At 39.1% G+C, this 12,524-nt stretch overlaps 1 protein-coding gene across 1 annotated transcript in view; it reads right to left on the reverse strand.

Annotated features, from left to right (window-relative positions):
- Nucleotides 1-1,529: 1,529 nt before the first annotated feature.
- The window catches only part of slc16a2 (solute carrier family 16 member 2), a 30,710-nt gene continuing 19,715 nt past the window's right edge, over nucleotides 1,530-12,524 (reverse strand). The window contains exons 5-7 of the mRNA XM_067599427.1: nucleotides 10,139-10,367; nucleotides 6,972-7,244; nucleotides 1,530-6,879 (exon numbers count right to left, since the gene is read on the reverse strand). Of these exons, the coding sequence (XP_067455528.1) occupies nucleotides 6,988-7,244; nucleotides 10,139-10,367 (486 nt within the window). The 3' untranslated portion in view covers nucleotides 1,530-6,879; nucleotides 6,972-6,987. The remainder of the gene's footprint in view (nucleotides 6,880-6,971; nucleotides 7,245-10,138; nucleotides 10,368-12,524) is intronic.

Here is a 12,524-nt window from a genome sequence, read left to right on the forward strand (position 1 = left end):
TTGTTGATGTTGAGTCTCACTTGAAAATTCAACTATAGTCCAGTACAAACTGTGCAAGTTCAGCACAAATGGTATAAGACACGTATCTATGTTTAGACTTATCACCAATTATAATTAAATAACTTAGTCACAGGTAGGTTTGAGTGGAGTGTGTCTCAGCCACATATAGTGGAGTAGAACACTACCTAAAAAAAATCAAAGTAAAGCACTGCAACGTGAGAAGAGTCATTAGTGCAAACAACAATAAAATCAGAAATGGCCTTTCACTGTCAGCACTCGTGTGTCAATTGAGATGACACTGTGTCTAGGCTACATGATGACGCAGTAAATAAACTGCTCAGAGACTTGCAGAGATGTGGGTAAAAGACAGGCCACACATCACAGATGACCCCTCCACAAGAAAGCAGAAAAGAAGACAGAAGTCTGTCATCAAAGCAGTTTTTTTAGTCTGACAAGTAGGCATGTACTGTAGCTTATTTATTGTTATGATGACAGCACATTGTGCTATTGCATGTTGTGATATTTTCTATTCAATATTGAAGTTTGCTGCGTGCTTCACATAGAGCTGAATTAAACAGTGACTTGCAAGAATGACATTAAAGGACCAGTGTGTAAGATTTAGTGGCATCTAGTGGTGAGATTGCAACCAACTGAATACCAATCCTTCTCCCTCCCCATCCAAGCATGTAAGAGAACCTATGGTGGCTGAGAAACTTGCGAAAAATGCAAAAGGCCCTCTCTAGAGCCAGTGTTTGGTTTGTCTGTTCTGGGCTTTTATGGTTTCATATTTGTAAAACTTTCCTCAAGCAGAGAAAAGTGATTTAAAAATCCATGACGTCACCACAATGTAAAGTCTAAGGGGCGAGAGGGAACTCGTGGGCACTCATTCAGTGAGCAACACAGAAGCTAGAAACTTTTTTTGGCATATGCGCCAGCTGAATAATTCTTATTGGACTGAATAGGCACCATTTTCGGTCTGGTATCCAGCTCTTATGATACATCCATGACCGCTCCCTGTGTAGATATAACGGGCACATTCTAAGCTAACAATTCTTATTATACACCTATCAAAACATACTTAAGAATATTATATTCCATTTCTGCCAATAGAACCCAATAAATCTTACACAGTATCATCAAATTACTGTTTCATTTTACAGTTACAATGTTTCTAGTGTAAATATAAACACAGTAAACTTACTGTAATTTATTTTACAGTAAGTTACTTGTCAATTGCTGCCAGTTAGTTACTGTAAAAATCATAGTTTCTTAGTGTAGGAGTCATGGGAGGACTTTATGCCTGAATGAACTCAGCCATGTTGCTGTGGTGATAACAAGTAGATCACACATTTGAAGACACATTCAGTGTGTCCCCAACAGTACAGAGTATTGCGTTTCACTTTTTGAATTGCCACGTCTTTATGAAAGGGGTCTGGGGTTAATCTCCAGCAATCGAAAACACCTGCAGCGTCTCATGCGGAAGTGGACAAAAAAGCCAACAAAAGAGTCACCGGCAACTACAGCAAGGGTTGTTTTCATATTACGTCTTTATTGTTGGTTTAATAGAAAAAGATTTGCCTCTTTTTTGATACAGATTCAAAATTACTTTGACCAAAAAAAAAAAAAAAACCCACAAAAATTACATTAATTTTCTAGCAGCATGACTTAATTTCAGATCTTGTGATGTAACTGGCCTTGTTAGAACATTTTTGTAAAATGACTAAAACAGAAATCGTGTGATATAAAAAAGGTAGAACAGAAGCCAACAGCTGTAAGAAGTGAAGAGAGGCAATAGAGGTTTACTGCAGCAACCTTACTGGAGGTTAGAACAGGAAAGTTTAGCAGAGCCCCGCACAAAAATACGACTCATACTATAACATGTAAGGCTGCAGGGAGGCCTGGACCATACAGAAACATATGTGAGAATATATCACCAGCAAAAGTTGGAAAAACATGATGCTTACAGTCAATATAATGAAAAATGTGCAGGTTTCTAGAACATATGGAACATATAAAGGTCTACACATTATTCACGTGGCAGTAAAAATGGCAGTAAAAAACAACAAAAATATCACTGATGACTGGAACTGGCAACGGCACTGGCATTATTTAAGTATTCTGTCTGTGTGAGGTGTTGGACTTTTGCTAAATCATGGCTCAGCATAATATATAGACCTTCAGCTATCCTGTTTCACATCTTGTTTTATATGGTTTTAGGCCAAGGAAAAGCCCGCCAGTTAAACAGTAAGCGAAGATCGAGGTCAGAGGAGCAGAGAAACAGCACATTGCAGAGTAGAATAACAAGACTCCATATTGCAATAGCTCGGATTGTCTTTGTTGAGTGTTCTTTTTCAGCCAGGGGGAAAGTCTAATGAGGTGAAACTGAGAGGCAAGTTTAGTTTTCTAGGAGCTGAGCAACAGAGATCTGCATATTATAAACTGATTATATAAGTAAGATTGACACATTACTTGTTAATACATGTAGTATAAATATGTTGATTTGAGTTAAATTGATCAGATTTGAACTGGTTTTGGAAGAATGCATCAACTAAGCTTAATTATTCATGTGTAGGGCAGTGTTTGTTATAAGTCTGTCTTTATTTAGATGCTGAATGTGCCTCTCTGGTGCTCTGACCTGTATACTGTGTGTCATAGGCAAGCACCAACAAGAGAGAAAGTGACATTTTCTCCATTTTGTGAGGGAAAACAGATAAAAGTCCAACAAAAGTTCAGAATCTTTCAAATTATTAGAAAAAAAACCTCTTAAAAACCATTACAAGTAGTAGTGTTAATAGAATATGGTTCAGGTAACATACAAGCGAGTGCTACAGGAGACAAATGCAAACTTGAGTCCAAGTGAACATTCATCATTCAGAATTTGACATGTTCAGACTTCAGAAAGTGAAGCGGTCGCAGGAAGTGGACTGTGAGCCCCCGCAGCGCTGCATAGACAAAAAGACTTTGGCAAGCCAAACACTGGTTCAGCAGACACCATGCAACCATCCAGACATACTGTCATCATTCTTCATTCATTCAACTCCTTCACTTTTATGTATTACTTTAATCCGAACAGATAAACTAACTCAAAAGTTCTTCTTTTTCCAGTAGTCATTGAATTGTATCACTAAAAACACCAACAAATAAAAATCAATCATTAAAAACAAATTAAAACAATAAACCATCTCATGGTTAATTAAAAACCATTACAAAAGTATATAAAGTACATACAATACGTTGATACATGTCAGTTTCCTTTATTTGAATCTACAGTAGAGTAATAACCACCTCAGCTGGTTCTGACCAGAAAATGGGTGGGTGAAATGGGTGAAGCTGACTCAGGTGAAATCCCGTGAGGAGGTGGTTCATATTGATCTATGACTGAAAATCACCTACATTGAAAACAACAGTTAAAAAAATGGAAAATCATGAATAAAACTCGCGTTAAGATCTGAAAAAATTCACACTACAGGTTTTGCAGTTGTGTGTCAAATCTAGCGACGAACTCAGATGCCGTCGCGGCGGTCCAGTGGAGGACTGGATCGCAGTTGGGCAAATTCAGTAATGCTGTTCAGACTGGTCTGATAAGGCAGATTTGTTTTCAGATTGAGGTTACTGCTGCTGTCACTCAAATGTCTTGACTTTTAGTCCTAGTCTCTTCATTAAAAAGACAAACAAAAGTGACGGAAAGCTGCTAGCTACTGTAACAAGGTGACAACACATTCAACACAAAAAAAAGGAAAAAAAAAATTCACAGTCAACATTTTTTTCACAATTCCATTAAAATGTTGAGACGCATTCGTCTTGTGCATAGAAACACAATCAGCCTTTTATAGCCGCTGTTAACCAAAAGGCTGGGGTCCTCCAATATGGCTGCCAGAGGGTAAGTCCTCTGGTAGCCATTACTTTGTTATTATTGTAGTAGTTTTCATTCACTCTTTCATTTGCGAGATTCTGGGACTTTAAGTGACACAGGCCTCAAGTTTGACAGCAGTAAACTGGTGCAATCAGTCAATAACACCCGGCCTTTTCTTTACATTGTTAGTGGATGCAGTCCAGTGCTTATGGTGAGTAAAATTACATTTTTCATGCAGTTCTGCTGTTGGCTGCCGTCTCCTGCAGCGTTCATAACACAGAGATACACTATAAGCTGCAACACATTTCACAGTTGATAATTACGCAGGAGAAGATTCGGTTAAAGGAAGCAAAATAAAAGAGAAAATACTGCAAATGAAGAGATTACTGTGCAGGAGCTGTATGTTCTGGTCAATGTGATTTTGTTTAGTTTAGAGGTGGATGGATTCTCAAAAATACACGTTATGATTTACTGTGATGAAGATTCATGATATCACTAGCTTATATTCCTGGTACACGAACAGCTCACGCAGCCCATACTTTTTAACTACCCCTACCCTTTTTCTTTATATGTATATATATATATATATATATATATATGTATATATGTGTATATATATATATATATATATATATATAAAATCATATTTTTTACTATAACTTTCCCATAAAATTTAACACTACCTCAGTCAAACTAGAGGCCTATGTTTTTGCTTTCAAACATGCTTTACACATTTTAAATCTTGTATGGGTCTCCGATGCTTATCGTTGTTTAGTTATGGATATGAGACATTTATATAACTGCATGTCTTCAATGATAAAGAGAAATTGTTGATAACTAGTAAATATGTCAGAAAAGGTGACAGAGAGCAGGAATGGTGAGGATCAAGAACAACGGATCAAACGGACATAAAAGCAAAATAAGAAGGAAGGATAAATCTATAAACTGATTATATACCAACTGATTATATACCAACTGCTATATGATGAATGTATGGACGTTTGACATTTCCACCTTTTCGTGGAACCTAAACAGCCACTAAACAAGGGTTTAGAGGAAGCGAGGTGGATTGAAAACAGGCGTTTGGCAGCTTCGAGGCTCTGAGACCTGATTCCAACTGCATTAACAAATCACTACACAGAGCAGTGGGAATATAAAGTTTATGAAGAATGTCAACGTGTTCAACTGGATTGCTGAGAATTGTTTGATTAATGAGGTATACTGTAGGTGTATGTTTCCTATTGTTTGTCCTATGGCATTATGCCCTCAAAAACTACCCTCAGCAGCGAGGTTTGTATAACTTTTAGGCCCTAAAGTGTTGCAACACAGAAGCTAACTGAATAACAGCAGTGAAAGCCAAGAAGGAAACTTACAGAGAAGAATACCACCTGGACACATTGTGAGTTAATTATGGTGCAAGGGCATTTCCTTCCTTTACTGTGTCCCAATACCCTCTCTGCTCTCCAGTTATGCATATAATAATTACAGAGTGTAACTCAAACAAACTGTCAATTATTGCAACTCTACTTTCACATCTGTTCATTAAAGTCGATTGTTCAAGAGAACTTGTAATCTAAGAGTGCAGAGGTAAGTGGTCCAAACGTTTATGAAACATAACAGTAACTGCGAACTGCCTTCTTGAGGGAATATCTCAACAAGGCCGTGAAGTTTTGATTGTGATGCCCTCACTGACCTAAAGCAGCAAATCATCAGCCTGGACTGGATTATCTGTGAGATTCGGCAGTTTCAACAGCATCAACAGGTTGTAACGTAGTAGTTTCATGTTATATAATGCCTCTACTATCAGAAATGTGGATGAAAAGGTGCCACATGCACACACACATACACACACACACACACACACACATTCACACAAAGGAAAAAGGTCCAAATAAAACAATAAAAAAAATGCCTTCTCAGAGCATGAAGAAAATATACGCTACCAGCAGCCGATCTTTTGTTGCATGATTCCAACTCTTTCCACTTGAACGAGTATACAGTATGTACACTACACAAAAGCTAGTTGTGTTTTCAAAGCCATAACAAGAACAGTTTGACACGGAGAAAAAAGAAGCTGAAATTTAAGGCTCGTGAGAAGACCTTGTAACAACTGTAAAGTTTCATTAATTCACACGAATCACAATGCCCTCATGACTCATCTCTACTAACGTTGACTGCATAAATTAACCTGCAACAAGCTGCAAAATCACAGAAAACCATTTTTTTTTTTTTAAATCAAACACTCTAGGGTGAAAGACGTGTGAATCGGATTTCCTGGTACAGAGTCATCAACAGCTGCCACAATCACACATCTGTCTCTAATGCAGGCAGGCTGGTTGAGTAGCTGAAACTATGTCGCTAAGGGTTTTGAACCCTGGCTGTGAGTACAGTGTGGCACAGTGTGCGGTTGAGTTGAGGTGATTGTGTCTGGTGGTTGATCTCTGAGGAGAATCGTCCGTTACCTCCCATAACATTTGCAACAGATGTGTCTCTTGTAGCTGTCGTGGCGGAAAATGCGGGCAGTAGATTAGAGTAGAGTAGAACAAAGCAGTGAATGTGTGAATGCATCCCTTCACTAATTCTTATTTTATATGCCTCTTTATCTTAACATTGTCTTATATGGAATCTAAAAACAAAGCATAGTAATATTTTACAGCTTCAGAAAGCTAAGGTAGCAAGATAAACACTGTGAAATCATAAACTACCACTGTCGGTTAAAATTTTCTTCATTTCTTTCCTCTTGGAGGTATGTGTTACTACAGAGTCCCCTCTGATTAAACGATCCCAGTTGAGACTGTGTTGTGCTTATCCTCCTCAATCATTTCCATCATCTTACACTGTGTGACTTCTTATCTTCCTCTCTGTGGCTTCCAGCCAGAGCGCCCTTTTCAATTTTGCTCCACATCAAAATAACAAACAGACATTTGAGGGTCCAGGAGGGTGAGAGGTTAAAGATCAGCCAACAGGATCGGTCCATGATTGGAGGGCAATCTAAGGATGAGAAAAGGTGCTGGTGGGCTGAATCCCTGGGAAAAAACAACAAATGGAAAGTAAAATATAAGAGGGAGAAATATGTTTTTCCAGGTGAAGATATATGACGTGTATACACGTATGTTACCTTTGTACGCTGCGACTCAGATGTGTGTCTCTACGTCAGTATAGCCAGGCAGGATGTCTCCGTTGGAGCAGCTCTTGGGCTCCCCCGCTGGATGGCCGGTGGGCAACATGTGGGCAGTCGTGGACGTCTCTTCCGGTGATGACACCGCCTGGCCTCGCTGGAGCCTGCGGTGTATCAGGGGCACAAAGAACAGCACCACGCCCCCCACCATAGGAGGCACCCCAGCAAGAGAGAAGGCCACCGTGTAGTTTCCAAAGTAATCACGTAGGAGACCTGAGCAGTGGAGGCAGCGGGACACAGTTCATGTTATCCTGTCTTTAATCAAGGAAGCACAATGTCTACTTAAGATAGATCTTTAGATAGATCTTTTCATAAAAACAGTTCAACATTTCAGAAGGTACGTTTTTTTTCCACAAAAGCTAGATGAGCAGATTGATCTCATGTCTGTGTGTTAAGTACAGAGTTGCAGCCAGGAGGCGATTAGCTTAGCTTAGCTTGAAGACTGGAACCAGGGGGGGAAACAACTAGCTTGGCTCTCTATAAAAATCAAAACAATGCCAACCACCATCTCTAAAGCTCACTAAAAGAATGTTGAATCTCATTTGCTCAATCTATACAAAAACTGAGGTCTAAACTGACAACAAAACTGGCATCTGTGCTGTTAGCCAAACAGTTCCAGCACCCAACTCTCCCTGTAACCTCAAACTTTCATTTTTACATTTTGTTTGTGTTCAGAAAAAAAACAAAAACCAATATACAACATTTTAATTAGTCAGCTTTACATGTGCGAGTAGGCACATTTTTGGCAGGCTGTTTCCCCCTGCTTTCAGTCTTTCAGCTAAGCTAGGCTAATCACATTCTGACCCCAGATCTGTACTTAATGCACAGGCATGAGAGGGGTATCAATATTCTCATTTTACTCTTGGAAAGAAAGCAAATAAGCATACTTCCCAAAATGTTGAACTGTTCCCCTAAAAGAGCAATGTAACTATTTTCTTTATCGATTAATCTGCTGAATTTTGTTTTTATTGATTGATCAATTAGTCGTTTTGTCTATAAAATGTCAGAAAATAGTGAAAAATGCCCAGTTGATGCCTTCAAATGTCTCATTTTGTCAATAGTCCAAAACCCAAAGACATGCAGTTTCCCATCACAGAGGAGAAAGAAACAAAATCCTCACAATTGAGAAGCAAATGTTTGGCATTTTTGCTTAAAAAATTACGAAAATGGTTATTTGGTTATCAAAGCAGTTGAGATTAATTTTCTGATAATCAACTAATTGATTAATTCACTGATTGTTGCAGCTCTAAATGTAACACCACCTGGAAATCTCGTTTTTGCTGACCTCTTGTGGCTTAATGTCTCACCTTGCTGCAGTGATTTGGGCAGTGTACTGCAGAGTGTATAAGTAAAACATGACATTTTCAACTCTGAATATTGTGAAATTTCCTTAGATTTGGTTGGCAAATTTTGGCTGAGTCTGTTGTATATTTTTCAAAGACATTTGACATCTTTAGAAAAATGCCTTTCATTTTAATTATTCTCAAATGGTTTTCTCATGAAAGTATGTTAGGTTTTATTATAACCTATTAATACATATGGCTACAATAAATTGGTTGTACATTTTCAAACTGTCAGATGAGATAGATCTGGGTCCATACTTGTTCCCATACTCGTTCACCCTGTCTTTAACATATTCACATTCAATATTTCTCTTCATACATGAGGTAAAGCAGACAATAAGTACCTACAGTGACAAAGCAGGGTCAACAGGTTTAAGACACTGCACCATATGTTTAATCTACCGCTGAGTGTGTGAGCAGCAGTGAAAGGGGTGCACACTTACATTGTTGCCTGTTATGTATGCATTCTTGCTCTTGAACTGTACAGACTGTACAGGACAACATATGTTGGTACAGTGATAATCTCATTCAGACTTTGAGGAGCCTTTGACTACAGGCGAGAACATCTGCATCTGTAGTGACTCAAAAAGAAAATTGAAACCATATGGCGCTATACTGTACTTTATGTCTGAATGCAGGCCATTGTGTGCCAACACAAATAGTGCAATCCTTTGGTTAGTTAGCCTCCTAAAGTGGCATCCCACATGTTCTAGATACTATAAATCCCTTCCAGGAATAAAATGAGCAGGATCTGTTGGGAACAACAGGGGAGGGAACAAAGTGGGTTTTTTTCCTCTAAAAAGAAGCAAAATCAACTAACTAGTTATATGTGAAACTATACTTTAAAAAATGTGAGAAGCAATGTTTTTGCCTCCTAAAATAAGTCACATTTCATCCAAAAAATATTGTCAGATAAAATATAAAAAATATAAGTCAGATAAAGAGAAGAAAAGCTAGAAAGAAAATGTGAGTCTTATATCCCCAGGGACATTCCTGTGTGGGCATAAGTCATTAATAAATGTCAGTATATTGCATTCTCCCAAGATGTTATCTAAAGAAGAAATCGTTTTAATAAAATGAGAGTCTGCTTTGATTAATTCAGCAGCTTGAATTTGTGAATCAGAGTTTGAACAAATATGTCAAATAATTGATATTCACCTTCAGAATCTCTGAAAGCTCTATTTTGCTGAGCTGAGGCCACAAAGGGAGGGTAGAGTGTTGGTAGTTAAAGCAGTCCAGGTATGTGTGAGAGCTTAAAGAGGTTGGCAAGAGAGAGCATGAGGAAGCCTGAGTCATCAAATTAATGTTCTGCCCTCAGTCTTATATACACTCCTGTTATTATTGTAAAGATTAATAACATAGGGAGGCAGCTGGAGAGAAGAACGACGGACGAGAGAGGTAGGAGGCAGGGGAGACGTGGAGGGAGTTAAGTACTGAGATCTGGCCCTGTATGCTCTCTTTTTTTCCTGAAGACAAATCCCTGGAGACAGCTTGCAGTTGGCTGCAAGCCCACACCTCTCTAAATAAAATCCAAAGTACAATCTGTCCAGCCACGCATTTGTCTTACCTTTACTTTCTACATTCTTTCTATCGTTGTTTGACTGTTTTACTTTGCTAATATAAATCAGCTTGTTGCGCGCTGTTGCTGCCAACATCCCAAAGTCAGTGCAGGATCGCTCTGTACAAGTCAGTGATGTGTTGTGTTTAGGGGGAAAAAACTGACCAAAAAAAAGGACAAAAAGAGGGAGGCAAGGATTTTCTCACCAGCGATTGGTGGACCTGCTGTCATGGGAAAAGCCATGAGGCCTAGAAGGTAGCCTATGGCCTGCGAAGCCTGCATGGGCCCCACCAGCTCGAACGCTATGGGAGCCATCATGGTAAGGAAGCATCCGTCACAGAGCCCCAGGAACACACACACAACCACCAGCCCCTCGAACACCGAACACTGAGGAATCATTATGGACATCAGGCCCAGAGCCATGAAGGACACCACCTAAAACAGACAAGAGGAACACACTGTATTAACATGCTTTTAAACTCTTTGTTGTCTTTATCCATTATTTATTGTACAAACTCCTCTCTTTTTCTCTTCTGTCGTCTCTTCCCTCATCTCCCCTGTTCTTATGCAGGTGTATGTGTTTGCCTGCTGCCTGTGTTTGATTTCTTTAATACCAACAGAAGCACTGATGGCAGTAAATGATGGGAGAACATACAGCCTGCTTTTAGTTGGCTCCTTTTTTTATTCCTGCATTACATCTGCTGACTGCTCGTGTATGGAGAACTGGCCTCCAGACTTTTTGTCTCATTGTGATCATTTTGTTACCGAGTGTACCCTCCAGGTACTCTGGGGACTTCATAAAAACCTACATAAAGTATTTGAGTAGAAAGAAAATCTGATTAAGGCAAACTGATTCACCTATGACGAGGCAGCTACACAGAAGTTGATCTGATAGAGGAAAAAGGGCTGAAAATAATTTGTTGCCAAGAAACTGATGTAGAATATCAACCATGCTGATCTTTTTTCAAATACAGGAGCTGCCATTTTCCTTTAAATGTGTAAACAAGACTGGGTCAAAACCCATTACATGGCTGGACCGTGTATGGTCCAAATGGTGGCATTTGGCCAACCAATTGTGTAACTTCATCAATCAATCAGTCAGTCGGTCAGGGACAGACTTTCGTGTTTACAGGGCTGGTCCACTGCAGTCCAGCCAAAAATGCAACAATGTAAAACACTGGTTTTGATCCTTGTGGGCATGGTTAGCTTGAGTTGCTAGTATGCAGGAGGCTGGTATTACCACCACTATATCTCAATCTCATCATCTGTTGTATAGTTGCTAGATCTGTGCTTCAAGTTATTCTTAGTTGCTGCAGAGCGCCGTATTACACTGAGCTCAGAGTTCGTGAGAAGGTAGGTTCTTTGCCATAACAATGAGCTAAAAGGTGTTACTGTAATTCCCTTCACAATTACCACATTGTACAAGAAACCAACGGAGTGTTAAACTCTGGATATAAGAAAGAAAAAGCCTTTTCATCGAAAATATCGAGCAGCACGCTGTAAACACATTCTCTTTGTCGATAGAAAACATTATTTTGCACAATCTAAGTGGCCAACAGTGCATTGCAAATTGCAAATGTATATATACAGATTTGAAAATTTCAAAGATGCATGTAACAAAATTATTTTAGTAATTAACATGAAGAGTAAAATCAGTGTTTGTGGTGTTTGTATTCAGCAGGAACAACATGTACACCAGCAAGAAATGACAAAGCCTGTTTGTATTCACCTCTCAAACAGCTCTGAACTGAATCATCCCTACCGCTATCCAGCCGGGTAATTCTTCTGGCAACACAAAAGCGCCTTTTCATTCTGGTACTGTAAGTGGGTGCAAATTAGGATCTGAGTTATGTTTATCTGCAGCCTAATAACAACTAACAAGATTTAAGCAACTCCAATTCTAAATAGATGCAATGTTCAACACTCACACTAAATAACCCATTGACTAGAAAAATATTAAATACACTTTGGTTCAGTGTGTGTGTGTGTCTGTGTGTGTCTGTGTGTGTGCCAGAGGGGTGGGTAAAACAAAGGCAAAGTGCATATTAACAGTTCAAAAAAAAGTGCCTCAAAACACAAATGTTAATATTTAACCCCGTGTCTTCTTTTTGGCTTGACTGCAACAGCAGGGCCAGCCCTACAAACACGAGTGTCCGTGACTGACTGACTGACTGATGAAGTTACACCATTGGTCAGCTGAATGTTGGAGTTTCCCCATTGGCCGTTGCACTTTCAAATTAATCAGTGCAAACAGTTTTCTATTACGTCCTCAGGGGGCTTTTATGGCAGTCCTACTCATTGACAGCAGCTTATTCCAAATTTATCATAACTGAGAACGGAATATTTTGCTGCTCTTGGATACTACCACCTGAAGACTAAAGACCTCTGAATTCATCGACCAGACCATTTTGTCTATCCAGACCATTTTGTTCATCTCTCCAAGGAAATTAAAATGCTTCATTAGTATGTTAGACATTTACCAGAAATTGCAGTTACATGACTGTGCTTTAGCTTGTATGAACAATGTGGCTGCATTTTGTTCCCAAAACTTCAGGAATTTCGGTGATACTGACCGTGCTTTAGCTTGTATGA

The sequence above is a fragment of the Thunnus thynnus genome, chromosome 9 (assembly GCF_963924715.1).
Source record: "Thunnus thynnus chromosome 9, fThuThy2.1, whole genome shotgun sequence".
Classification (NCBI taxonomy): Eukaryota; Metazoa; Chordata; class Actinopteri; order Scombriformes; family Scombridae; genus Thunnus; species Thunnus thynnus.